Source organism: Macaca nemestrina, chromosome 7 (genome assembly GCF_043159975.1).
Source record: "Macaca nemestrina isolate mMacNem1 chromosome 7, mMacNem.hap1, whole genome shotgun sequence".
Taxonomy (NCBI): domain Eukaryota; kingdom Metazoa; phylum Chordata; class Mammalia; order Primates; family Cercopithecidae; genus Macaca; species Macaca nemestrina.
Genome location: NC_092131.1, coordinates 38,972,223 through 38,985,956, shown reverse-complemented (window position 1 = coordinate 38,985,956; position 13,734 = coordinate 38,972,223). Strand labels below are relative to the sequence as shown.

General features: G+C 50.5%; 1 protein-coding gene and 1 long non-coding RNA gene across 5 annotated transcripts in view; one reads left to right on the top strand and one right to left on the bottom strand.

Annotated features, from left to right (window-relative positions):
• LOC105472884 (actinin alpha 1) overlaps positions 1 to 5,263 on the bottom strand; it is a 108,386-nt gene extending 103,123 nt beyond the window's left edge. For 3 of the 4 annotated variants that reach the window (XM_011726450.3, XM_011726451.3, XM_011726452.3), the window contains exon 1: positions 4,915 to 5,261. In XM_011726450.3, the coding sequence (XP_011724752.1) occupies positions 4,915 to 5,019 (105 nt within the window). In that variant the 5' untranslated portion in view covers positions 5,020 to 5,261. Of the gene's footprint in view, positions 1 to 4,914 lie in introns of all 4 variants that reach the window. The other variant, XM_071099975.1, reaches the window with a different exon arrangement.
• A 93-nt stretch (positions 5,264 to 5,356) lies between these two features.
• Positions 5,357 to 13,522, top strand: LOC105472886 (uncharacterized). The gene is made up of 4 exons (XR_011625796.1): positions 5,357 to 5,742; positions 5,884 to 6,142; positions 11,728 to 11,844; positions 13,404 to 13,522. It is a non-coding gene; the product is annotated as an uncharacterized lncRNA (long non-coding RNA).
• The last annotated feature ends 212 nt before the right edge of the window (positions 13,523 to 13,734 follow it).

Here is a 13,734-nt window from a genome sequence, read left to right as displayed (position 1 = left end):
ACTGCACTCCAGCCTGGGCAACAGAGCCAGACTCAGTCTCAAAAAAAAAAAAAAAAAAAGGAATGCCTCAGCCTGAAGACATCCAGAGTTAAATCACTTACAGGGAATTCCTACTGTGTGGCCATTTTCCCTATATAAGCTGACATGGTGGGGTTGTTTGTTTGTTTTTTAAGTACTTTAACATCTACCCTTCATCCCCATACCCAGGGAGTACGGTAGGCAAGGAAGGCTACCTTATTCCACAGGTGAAGAGATTGAGCCATCACAGAGGTTAAGGTCAGACATCAAGGACAACGCAACTCCCGTACACCCCTAAACAACCTTGGCTCCTGCAAAGATGGGTTTATATACTATGGCTTATCTCAAAGCCTATTGGGTAAAGACCATAGAAACTCTGGTTCCTCCAAATAACATTTACTGAGCACTCACTATATGCTAGGTGCTATGCTAAATCCCTACATACATTGCTTCATTTAAACCTTCACACAACTCTATCAAGCAAGAACTATTATTATCCCCATTTCCCCATTGATATCATCAGGCACACAGCAGGTAAACTGACTTGCCAAGATCTCAACAGTCAACAAAGGGACCAAGATTTGGACTCGCGGTGCACCCAGCACACATTTATCTGCAGAGTCTGGGACAGCCCCAGGATAGGTGGTTATCTGAACAGAAAGCATTTCATTGCCTTCCCCGCCCCCAAGCCTGAAGTTGGGAGCCACGCATGATGCCATTTATTCCATTTTTCAGAGACAGTTCTAGATCAGGCCACCTACAGCAGGCCTGCCCCTGTGCTCAGCACTAGGAATTCAGCAGAGAACAGGACAGGCTGGGTCCCTGCCTCCACGGACACTGCATGGGGTGAAGCTGGAAGGAGTGCAGAACAGGGAGGGGCCTAAGAATGGGGAGGACAGCCAATCCTCTCCTCTTTCTGGTTTTATTTCTACAAGGCATCACCCTGGTTTTGGATGTCCCATCTCTCCCCAGGTAAACTCTTTTACAGCAGATCCTCCCCTCTCTGTAGTCCTCCACCTTGACTGGTGGCCTTGGCTAGCTCCTGCAATGGCCTAGCTGTCCAGAAGGAAGTGCAAACAACATGTCCCCTCTTCCTGTGACCTACCCTCACCTGTCTGCTGAATGGAGATGTGGGCCTTATTCACAACCACCTCTTTTCACCTGCCAACACTGCCTCTCTGTTTCAACATCCATTAGCTCAACAAGTATTGATTAAGTTCCTACATGTAAAAGGCCGCAGGCTGGCACCTGTAGAAACACACATTAAACCAGAATCTTCAGGACTTGAGAAGGAAGAGAGAAAATAAAATTTAACAGCAGAAGCTGCCATTTTACATATCTGTTCTCATCAAGCCAGCAAGGTGGGTATTAGCTCTTTTTTATAAGTAGGGAATTGGAGACTCGGAGAGGAACTTGCCCAAGGTCACAAGCCTGAAAATAATAGAGCCAGGATCCTACTCCAAGTTGATGCTCTCTCCAACTTGACCTACACTAGGTACACACATACACCTAAGAACATGAGCAAAATTACATAAGGGAGAAAACTGGGGGCCGCAGTCACCCTGAAAATAACAGCAGCTCCTAGGAAAAGCAACTTCAGAGCCCAGCCTCAAAGACCAGGAAGATTATGAAAGCTGGAAAAGGAAAGGAGTGCCTCTAATCCACGTGCTCTATCTGGAAGATAACTGCACTTTGTGTCTGGAGGCATGGCGACCAGCCCATAAACTCCGCACCGAAGCATTCTTTGAAAGAGGGACAAGCCTCGGCCAAGCCAGTGCAGCTCCTTGAGTCATGCCTCCTGCCTGCACAGACTTCTCCCTGCATCCACATCAGGCCATACTTTCACCAAGGAAGCATTTCTCAATGCGTCATTTAACCTGATTCCCCGGAAGAGTCCTGAGGGCTCCGTGGGCAGAAGTGCATCCCATTTACAGAGGAGGAAACCTAATGAAAGTGCCACGAGAACGGGAGCTTGGTCTCTCTTGCTCAGTGCCCCATCCCTAATACCTGGAACTGTGTCTGGCCCAGAATGAGTGCTCACAAAGTATTTGCTGAATGATCTAATAATAAAAGCTCAATGAAATGGAAGACTTGCCCAAAGTCTCACAAATAGCCATGGCTGCACCAAAGCTAAAAAGAGGGTCTTCTGCCTTCTACCAGGTGACCTTTGTATCCCTTTACACTGTGTCCTCCTCTTCCCTTCCTCACACTCACTCACTGCCTCCTCTGGAACCATCAGCCTCTGTCCACTTGTGGACTCTGGTCCCACACAAACCCCGCCTCCCAGTCAGTAGAAAGAGTGTCAAAAGCAACATGTTTACCTTAAGTCTTATCCCTCACCTGTAATACTACCTCCTTAATATCAACCTGCTGAGAACTAGGCAGGCCAGAAATTCTGCACACTGAGGCCCATGAAAGATAATCTAGAGAATTAACAGGAAACAAAAAAATGTGGATCTGAATCTTCAGAGTCAGGCCCAGAGCTCCTTCTGTGTGACCCCTCCATCAACCCCGCCCAAAGCACGTGTCCGCTCTCCTGGTTCCAAGATGCTCTGGCTCTGGCTGCCAGGCCCAGCTTTCCTGCCCCCCTTGCCAAGGAGGGACAAGTGAGGGGAAGGTGCCTGTCCCAAACATGGCTGCACCCCAGTCCCACCAAACACCAGTCTGGACTTGGAGCTAGTTACTTCCCCTCTCTGGCCCTGGTTTCCTCATCCTTGTGCGTGCCTGGCACATATCAGCAAATGCCAGCTTTTGGCACTGCTGAGTTTGCCTCCAGGATAACCCAATTTCCCAGACCACCTCTTCCTAGCTGGCTGCCCAAAGGCCTGGGGCACACCCACTGCCACCCAGGTCAGAGCCCTGGGAATCTATATTCTTCTCCCCAACTGCGTTTAATATATTCATTCATTCAGAAATATTAAATACTATGTTCAGGCCAGTGCTCAGTGTCTGTCCCCCAGGAACTTGGTCTCACAGTCCTTTTCCTGGGCAGTTCCTGGGGCCTAGTTCCTGGGCAGCTCTGTTACTCCTGCCCCTCCCATGCACGAAGCAGGTGCTCCCTAAGCAGGGATTTCTCTTTGCTTCTAAACCCCAAGGAAGACCCCAGTCCACCATCCTAACCTCACTTCTAATTTAAAATCCATTCGCAAGAAGGCTTCACCCTGAAATTATTAAAGAGCCTTCTGCCTGGTGCGCCATAGGGATCTCCAAATTACCCACTCACTTTTCAGTTCCACCCACAGCACCCACGGTCCCAGGAAATTAGGCAAGTGAGTGGGGGACTGTCTGCAGCTCCCCCAGTCCTCAGCTCTTACTAGGAAGATGACAGGAAAAGGGGGAGTTTAAGCAACTGGCACATTACAAAGAAATCAGTTCGAAGTCAGGGGACCTTCCCGTGTCCGATGTAGATGACCGATGTCGCTGTATAGGGCCCAGCCCTGCATATAGGCGTTGGGCACTGTGGCCTAGGTCGTCCTGCTTTGAGGAAGCCCATTGTGTGTGTTTTAGATTACCTCTGCCTGTCTGATGAAGTGAGTAAAAGGGCTCGGTTTCAGGGCCTAGGATTCCTGAGTGAGCTAATACAGGATGCCTTTGGCTGAAAAAAAAAACTTCAGTCGGCTCTATAAACTACCCCCCTTTTAAGTTTAAAAAAGGGAATGAATGTTACCATTTTTGGACATGAGCGTTCTCCCTCAAGCCCAGCCCTAACCGCACTATCCAAAGGGACGCGCCATCCTGTCCCCCCCACCCCAAACCCCATTCCCAGATCAGCCGGGGGGGCGGGGTGGGGAGGGAGGGTATGAAACGGGGAGGGACCGGATGGAAGCGGGCAGCCGGGAGCGGGGGGAGGGAAAGGGGTATTCAGGGTACGTGGCCGCCTGGGGGCACGGGCTCACCGCGCAGGCAGGAAGCAGCGGCAGGGTTGAGGCGCCCTCCCCCCACCACTACGAGTGGTTTCTGACCTCTTCCTGCCACTGGCCACTGTGCCCGAGTCCCATCGCCAGCTCCGAGCCCAGCTCCGAGCCCAGCTCCCATGGCGGGGCGCGCACCCGGCACACCGCGCCTGCCTGGGAAGCAGCTCTGTGGCTAAGTAGGGATCCCCAGTGACTGGCCCCAAATATCCCCTAAGACAGACCCTCGTTCTGGAGCCCCTCAACTCGAACGGAGCTGCCCACCTTTCCCCGGGGTCGGAGGGGCAGGACGTAGACGCAAGCCCATGTGGGTCTTACAGCTACCAACCCACTGAGTTAAGCAATAAAACGGTCTGCCGTCCTGACCCCGCCTCCACCAGGCCCGCGGGGGAGCCAGCGTACGCCCCCCAGTTTTCTCGGCCCCAGCCGCACTCCAGCTGGTCCTTCTCTAGGCAGATCCGGAGGCGGCCGCCGATCTCTCCGGTGGTCTCCCCTCGGCCTGGGGGGCCGCAGGGTCCCGGGCGGCCCGCCACTCAGGTTGAACCCAGGGCGGCCCAGGAAGTGGCGCTGCCACCGCGCGCCATATGGAGAGGTGGCCGGGGGCGGAAAAAAGGGAAAATCGATCCGGGGCAAGCAGCCCCGAGCCGGGGTCTCAGCCCCAGCCTGAGGAGCACCGCCCCCGCGCACAGCCCACGCGGGGATGGTTGCAGCAGCCGCAGGGTGGCCTGGACCACGGACCCCCAAGGAGACCTGCCCGCCGGCGGCGCCACCTCCCCGCGATACGGCCCAGCGTTCGCGGGCTCCGGGGCAGGGGCGCTCCCGCTTCCGCCAGGCGCCTGTAACCCAACACCCCACCTCGCAGCGGCCGCGCCGCCCCCGCCCCCTCCCGTGCGCGCCCGGAACCGGTTCAGAGCCCGGATCCTAGAGCCCGGTGGGCAGAGCTGGTCGGGGCTGGGGGCTGCAGTGGGCGGGGGCAGCTGCTAACCTTTCTCTGCTGCTTCTCCCAGGCCGGGTCCAGGAGCAGGTCCCGGTCCCAGTCCTCTTCTGGCTGCATGTAATCGTTGGTTTGCTGAGAATCATAATGGTCCATGATGGTGCGCGCGTGCTAGGGGCTGGATTTCTTCCTCCACCTTCTCTCTGAGCAACGGCGTCTGCCCTGGCGTGGGGAGGGAGTAGGTCTGGGCTGGGCTGACGGGGCCGGGCTCGCTCCCCTGCGCCCGGTTCCGCCGCGGCGCTGCTGGCGAAGGCTGCTACTGGCGGCGACAGCGGCGGCTGGACTCGCGGACTGCCTGCCTCCGGGCGGGCGCTTGGACCTAATCTCCACGCACACTGAGCTAGGCGGACACACTTGCGCTGCGGGAGCCGAGGCGGGCGGGGGCGGGGGGAAGGGGCAGAGCCCTCCCGAGGCTCTCCATTGGCCAGGCCGAGTTGCCCAAACTTCCCCCCATCGCCTCTCATTGGGAATTCCTGGCATCCGTCAGCCAGGCTGCGGCGCATATAGGTGGACTGGGCGGCCCCCTCCCAGCGCGCACACCCCCGCCCACTCCCGCGGTGCCCATTCCCCCGCGGTTCATGTGACGCCAGCTTAAGCTGAAAGGGACCGAAGCCGGGAGACGCCTCCCTGAGCTGGGGGACTGAGTGGCAGGGCGCTCGGGAGCCCCAGGAGCCGCCGGGATTGGACCCGTTCCCCGCCACCGTTATTGCGCTCCCACGCGCGCTCCAAATCCCGGGGTGGGAGGGGGCTGGAGAAGGGACGCGAGGAAACCCGAAGAGCATGCATTTTTTCTTTTCCAGGGAACCTTGGTCTGGACAGGTCGGCACCCTAGGAAAGGGGGCGGGGTGGGGCAATGGAAAGGAATTTCTTGGGAATTTCATGACTCCACCGCCCTCCCCTGGCCCCGCCCCACCCCACCCCACCCTACAAGGCGCGACCCGGCTGATCCCTGCCCTGCAGGAGCCGGGTTTCTCGCCAGCGAACTGCTCTCAGAGGCTACCGAGCATTCCCGCCTCGCCGCAGGAACCCTTCCAGCTCGCCCTCGGGCTCTGGGGACCGCTCCACAGAGGGGCCTCCTGGAATTCCCTGCCGGTCTCCGCGGGCACACTTGGCTGGCTGCTGCGGCTAAAACTACCTTCGCGTGGCGGAGTCCTCCCTCCCCCTCACAGACACCCCGACATTCCCCCAAAACTGGAAGAGACGGCCCCAAGTGATCTAGGTAGATCTACTCCGTGCCCCCCTCCCACATACACACACCTGACAGATGGGGAAACTGAGGCTCAAAGAGCCCAGCGCGGAAAGAGCTTCTGGACTCCACAGGCCAATCCTGTAACCTTATGCCTGACAAACAAAACCTTATTGTCATTGGAGGAGGACGGAGGGCGGGAGTGACTAAATAGCTCTAACTTCTGCTTGCCACCTGCCAGGACTCCTTTCCCTGCGCTTAGTAAGAGCAGAGTATAAAAGCGCTAATGCCCGGGAAGGAGCAGGCCTCGCGTTCTGGCAGGCTTCTCTATGGGATCCTGGGTCGAAGAACAGTAGCAAATAAACCTCTCCTACGTTATGCACTGTATTGTGAACAACAGCTGTGCCAGCCTTCCACCCCAGCACCCAGCACACAGTAGAGCTTAATTTATGGATTTGAGGCTGGCCGCGGTGGCAGTGGCTCACGCCTGTAATCCCATCACTTTGAAAGGCTGAGGCGGGCGGATTGCTTGAGCCCAGGAGTTTGAGACCAGCCTGGCCAACATGGCAAAGCTCTATCCTTACTAAAAATACAAAAATTAGCCGGGCGTAGTAGTACACGTCTGTAGTCCCAGCTACTTGGGAAGCTGAGGCGGGAGAATCACTTGAGCCTGGGAGGTCGAGGTTGCAGTGAGGTGCGTTTTCACCACTGCACTCCAGCCCGGGTGACAAAACAAGACTGTCTCAAAATATATACATACATATATGCATTTGGCCCTTTATATCCACAGGCTTCAGAACCTGCAGATACCCAGGCTGACTGTGAGGGACTTGAGCATCCTCAGATTTTGGTATCCACGGGGATACTGAAACCAATACCCTGCCAATACCAAGGGAGGACTGTATTTGTGACTGTATTTGTAGAATGAATGGCTGCATCAACTGCAAAAATTTAAATTTAAATTTAGAAATGCAAATATGTCAATTCAGAGGTGAGTGGAGGAGCTAGATGAAGAAGTTCACTGACAGGAAAGGCCCTGAATTATGGGCTGGATTTTGTCCTCTACCTTCTCTCCAGGCTGATGGTGGATACCTGAAAGGCCAGCCATGGAAAAGGTGAAGAAAATGCCCCCTGCTTCTCAGAAGAGCCGCTGCTGCTGTTGTAAGCAGATATCGGGTGGTGTCGCTGGCTGCATCATTCGTCAACCACACACATTCATGTGAGTGTTACCCTTCAGCACTGTGCCTTCCAAAAGCCCCTGGCTGAGGAAACGCTGCTTCTGAGCCACAGAGACAGCTGATTTATGGACTATTTTATCACCACTTCTAAACTATGGCTCTAAACCTAACACAGAGGTTAATGGTAGTGCTGTATCCATTTATTCACTCAATAAATATTTGCTGAGCACCATCTGCGTATCAGGGAATGTACTAGATGGCACGTATATAGAGATGAAAAAGCCATAGTCCCCGTCACACACAGCCCAGCAGACAGACACAGAAACAAAAACATGATGTCATGAGCTAGATGCAAGGAGAGAGATCTGACAAGGGTACTGTTGGAACAGAGGAGGGACACTGAACCCCGTGGGAAAGGAGGCTCCAGGCTTAACTTTTTGGAGGAGGTGAAACTTAAGTGAACCTTAAAGAATGAGAGTCAGCCAGATAAAGAGTGTAGGAAGTTATTCCAGAAGGAAAGATGAGCACAAGTTAATGCACAGGGACAGGAAACTGCATGGTATACGAAGGAATGTCTAGCATCTCAACGTGGCTGGACTAGAAATCCAACGCTGGGAGGGGCAAGAGATGGGGCTAGAGAGGTGCACAGCAGCCAGACCATGAAGGCCTCATGTGCCAGGTGGAGTGTGGATCTAAAGGGAGCAAGGCTGGCTGGAAGCTTTGACACCAGTTGCAAAGCTGTTGCAATAATCCAGGTCGAAATGGAAAAGTGTGGAGAGACCAGAAATACTTAAGAGATAAAACTGAAAGACCTAGGATTGTGGAGAAAAGAGAAGTGTTTTTGTTGAGAGATGCTATGCACTTTACCTATATTAAGTTCCTCCTATGAGGTAAGAGTTGTGTCTGTCTTATAGAGAAAACAAACTGAGGCTCAGAGAGGTAGTAACTAGTCCAAAATGGCACCAATATATGTGACTCCCAGACCCATGCCTTTAACCCCAGTGGTTCTCAACCCTAGGATATTTTAACAGCTCTCTCTCACAAGGGATATTTGTTGATGTCTGGAGTAATTTTGGGTTATCACAGCTGGTGGGTTCCTACTGGTGTCCAGTGGATGCAGGTTGGGAATGCTGCTAAACATTCTACAATGGATAGGACAGCATCCCCACAACAAAGAATTATCCAGGCCAGGCATGATGGTTCATGCCTGTAATCCCAGCCCTTTGGGAAGCTGAGGCGGGTGGATTGCTTGAGGTGAGGAGTTCAAGACCAGCCTGGGCAATGTGGCAAAAACCCATCTTTACCAAAAATACAAAAATTAGCTGGCCATGGTGGTGTGAATCTGTAGTCTCAGCTACATGGGGGACTGAGGCAGGATGACTGCTTGAGCCCGGGAGGTCAGGACTGCAGTGAGCCATGGTTTCACCATTGCATTCCAACCTGGGTGACAGAGCAACACCCTGTCCAGACAAGAAAAGAAAGAAAGAAAGAAGGAAGGAAGGAAGGAAGGAAGGAAGGAAGGAAGGAAGGAAGGAAGGAAGGAAGGAAGGAAGGAAGGAAGGAAGGAAGGAAGGAAAGAAAGAAAGAAAGAATTAACCAGCCCAAAATATCAAGAGTGCTGAGGTTGAGCAATCCTGCTTTAATCATGAGTTTATAGTTTAGGTGATCTGGTGAATGGTGGCACTATGACCAATTGAGATAGAACAGAAGAGGAAAATATTTGGGAACAGAATCATGGATTGAGTTTGAACCCATTGAATTTGGAGTGCTCTTAGAATGTCCAGATTCCATTGTCCAGCAAGCAGTTTGACTGCATAGCCCTGACCTCAGGCAAAACAGAGTTGAGAGTCATCTGCATATGGATGATATTAACACCAGGAGACCACCCATGAAGAATGCCCAGGTGGAGATGAGAAGAGGGCAGAACCCCAAAGAGCAACACTTAGCGACAGCAAAGAACAAAAACCCCTGAAGGAGACAAAGAAAATGGTCATCCAGGAATGAGGAGGGCCTGGAGTATATGATGTTGTGGAGGTCAAAGGAGTTAAGGTTTCAAAGTAAGAGGAATTGGCAATATCAGATATATTTAAAAAGTCTGGAAAGTAAGGCCTAAACAGTGTTCTTGGATATGACAGTTGAAAATTAATTGGTGACCTTGGCCAGTGGAATTTTGGCACAGTGGTGAAAGCTGTAAGTTTAAAGAGACATTAGGAGTGAATAAATGGAGACAGTGAATATAGAAGGGAAAAAGAAGTAGCTAGAGGGGCAATAGCTAGAGGTGAGTACTGATATCAAAGGAGGATTTCTTTTAAAACTGGAAAATGTGAGCTGTTTGAGAAGAAGAATTCGGTTAAGAGGAAAAAGGTGAAAATGTAAGCAAAAGAAAGCTGAGGGAGCCAGGTGGAGTGGCTCGTGCCTGTAGTCCTAGAACTTTGGACAGCCAAGGGAAGTGGATCGATTGAGCTCAGGAACATGGTAAAAACCCATCTCTACCAAAAATACTAAAAATTAGCTGGGCGTGGTGGAGTGCACCTGTGGTCCCAGCTGCTTGGGAGGCTGAGGTGGGAGGATCGCTAGAGCCTGGAAAGTCGAGGCTGCAATGAGCCATGATTGGGCCACTGCACTCCAGCCTGAGTGACAGAGCCAGACTCTGTCTAGAAAAGAAAAAAAAAAAGGGAAAGGAAAGTTGAGGGACAGCACGAAGTTCTTGCGGAGATAGAACCATATGGGTTCAAGGACACAGGCTAAGGGATGGGCCACTGAACAAGAAGAAAGGCCCTCATCTGGCTGGGTAAGGTGGCTCATGCCTATAATCCAAGCACTTTGGACGGCGAAGGCAAGCGGATCACTTGAGCACAGTTCAAAACCAGCCTGGCCAACATGGTGAAACCCTGTCTCTACTAAAAATACAAAAATTAGCCAGATATGGTGGTTTACACCTGTAGTCTCAGCTATTTGGGAGGTGGAGGTGGCAGATCGCTTGAGCTCAGGAGGCAGAGGTTGCAGTGAGCTGAGATCTCACCACTGCACCCCAGCCTGGGTGACAGAGCGAGAGCTGGTCTCAAAAAAAAAAAAAAAAAGAAAAGAAAAGAAAAGAAAGAAAGAAAGAAAGACCCTCATCTGAGTCTGAGAAAAGGGGGGAGTTTTGATGGGTGAGGATGCTCACAGTGTGTGGGAAGACGGTCAGGAAGTAAGTTAAAACAATAACTGATGAACTTATCTTCTCAATAAGGGAAGTCCTGAGGTGGACCAAGGTAACACACTGACCCATCTTCTCACTCATGACCATCACGCTGTGAGATGATACTGGGGACTTTAGTCTTAGTATAACACAAGCTTTACTAAATATGAAAAATTAGTCAGGTGTGGTGGTGCATGCCTGTAATCCCAGCTACTCAGGAGGCTGAAGCAAGAGAATCACTTGAACATGGAGGCGGAGGTTGTGGTGAGCTGAGATCACACCATTGCACTCCAGCCTGGGCAACAAGAGCAAAACTCCATCTCAAAAAAAAAAAAAAAAAAAAAAAAAAAAAGAACTGGATTGACACATGAGGTGACATAAAGAAGGGAGAGTGCCAGCCCCATGCCTGGCATGCAGCAGGCCACCTCAATGCTCGTAAGTTTCTTTTCCACCCTGCTATGGGTGACTGACCATGCAAGGCCCTGTGTGGAAACATAGACAAGTAGGATCTGCAATATTCTGGAAACTAAAAACACTAATAACCTCCTGCCCAGATATCTGGCCATTGCCTTCCTTGTATCCTGAGTTATTCTCTAACCTTACAGCCTAATGGTGATAGGCTCCTACGAGCTCTTTCTAAGAGCACAGGGCATATAGTCATTAGAGTGTTTGTAGAATGCTAGAAGGAGGTAGGAAATAAATCACTGTAGTTTTTTGGATTTCGGCCTTGGGAAATCAGAAATCTCAGTTTTGTCCTCAGTCCCAGTAGCAATATAACTAATAGACTTCTCTTCCCCAAACACTCATAGCATACCCTTTGTAACTAAGAGAGTATACTTTGCTTTATTTTAGTCCTTTGTCCATTTTTTCTCTCACACTGTCTCTATGAAGCCTCAACCCTCTTCTTTCCCCCACTCAGTGTAACACGGAGCCTAGGACACAATAGGTGTTCCAGTTCAATATTCACTAAATGAAAAATGGCATCAGCAAAATTCCATCTCACTGCCTGTTTCTCCATCAATCCGTGGGAGGCTCAGGGAGGCCAGTCCTTTGCCATAGTCCACACAAGCATTTCCTAAGTTATTGGGCCTCCTGAGAACCTCATGAAGCTCGGGGTGGTGAAATTGAGTTGGCTGTCCCCAGTCCCATGCCCCAGCCAGTAACACTCAGCCATCACCCACCAGGATGAATTCCTCCGCACCAGCTTCTGCTTCACTGGAACTGTTTGCCATAGGGCCAGTTCCTCTCCCTCCCACCAGAGACCAGTGATGCAGGGCCGGAGACACTCCGCAATTTCCCTCATGCGGGATTTCTAATGAGAGGCTGGCAGGAAATTTCCTGTGCTTCCCATGCTCCGCCCAGCTCTAGGGTCTCAGGTGAGAGAATATCTGGCCTGTCTGGCACACCTTTTTTTTTTTTTTTTTTTTTGACAGAGTTTCACTCTTGTTGCCCAAGCTCGAGTGCAATGGTGCGTTCTCGGCTCACTGCAACCTCCACCTCCCAGGTTCAGGCAATTCTTCTTCCTCAGCCTCCTCCCAGGTAGCTGGGATTACAGGCATGTGCCACCACACCTGGCTAATTGTTTGTTTGTTTTTTGGTTTTTTTTTTGTAGAGATGGGGTTTCACCATGTTTGTCAGGCTGGTCTCGAGCTCCTGACCTGGAGGTGATCCACCCTCCTTAGCCTCCCAAAGTGCTGGGATTGCAAGCAAGCACCATTGTACCAGGCCTGGTGCATTCTTTTCCCTAGTGATCAGGCATATGTATCTCCCCCAGACACCCAGGGTAAACCAACCTGGACCCTCAGAAATCTCTACCTTAGATGGCTACCTTGAGGTCAGCTCTGGGAGCAGAGCTAATCAGGCTTGAGAGCTGCCCAGCCTGGGCCCTCCAAGGAGGGCTGGGAGCTTTTCCCCAGCTGTCTCTCGTTCCCAGCAAGAATCAGAGCAATACACTCAAATCACAGCTGAGAATGTAAAGACCTAAATAAATGGAAAGATGATTTATTATGTTCATAGATTGGAAGAATCAATAATCCCCACTTTGATGCCTAACCCTCCACCTCCCCCATAACACAGCCCTGGCCTTACAAGTTACAGCAGCCACTAGCTGAAAAGTCACTCTGTCCAGATCACTTCCATGGAAATGATGGGATAGCTTTTAGGGGCAGATATCCTTATGTGGGAAGCAGGATAAGGCCAGGAGACCTGAACTCGCTGGGCTTCAGTTTACTTATCTGCAAAATGACAGGGCTGGATTCACCAGACAGTCTTTAAGCTCCCAGTAATGAAGTTCTGAGCCCTGTTCTAAGAACATCTTTCTGCAACTCCTCCTTTTTATCTCCAGTGAGAAGAGGATTTGAAATCTTCTGAAACAATGTTTCTCTATCTTGAATACTAAGCAAGTTCCTTTTGAAAGGATACAAATCCTCACAAAGTTACTTAATTTTTATTTTAAAGTTCCTTAAATGTGTATGAACATAAAACTAGGTACAAAACTTACTGAGGTTTGGGGTTTACAATCAACTATAAAATGAAAACAAGCTTACAAATTCTATTTAAAAGAAACTATAAAACCAGTAAGATCCAAATTAGTCACACTAATTTAAATGTAACTGTTGCTATTTGCTGAAACAAAATTGCTACTCCCAGCATGATTTAGTTCTGACTGTGATCAAGCAGGTGGTTCTTTCTGCATTGGGGATGCCTGTATCACCACGTGCCAGGCAATGACTCAATTCTCCTACCACTTTCTCTATTTGAACTCCTGCATCAGGGCATCATTTAACGTTCACTTGATTGGAACACACTGTAATGAATCAAGTTCCCTCTGCTGTTTTCTCATTAGCACTGAACAGTTAAAGTTAAAAATTTTTTAAAAATCTTTGTACCAACAGGATCCTTCTCTCAAATTTCAATGTCCTTATCTATAACACAGAGAGAATCACCTCCATCCCACCTACCTCACAGGATGGCTGTGCACATTCATTCATTCATTCAGCTATTTTTTATTGAGTACCTACTATGTGCCAGACACTGTTTTGGCACAGATGACGTAGCAGTGACCAGAATGGACACAAGTCCATACCCCATGGAGCTTACACTTCAACTGGGAGAGCCTGATAAGAAAATAAAGAAGTAAAATAATATGATAGTGTTAAGCTATAAGGAAAGAATATATATCTATATAAAGCAGAGAAGGGGAATTGAGAATTTGGGGAGAAGTAGAGGGAGGTTACATATTTTAAATGCAGTGTTCAGGGAAGATT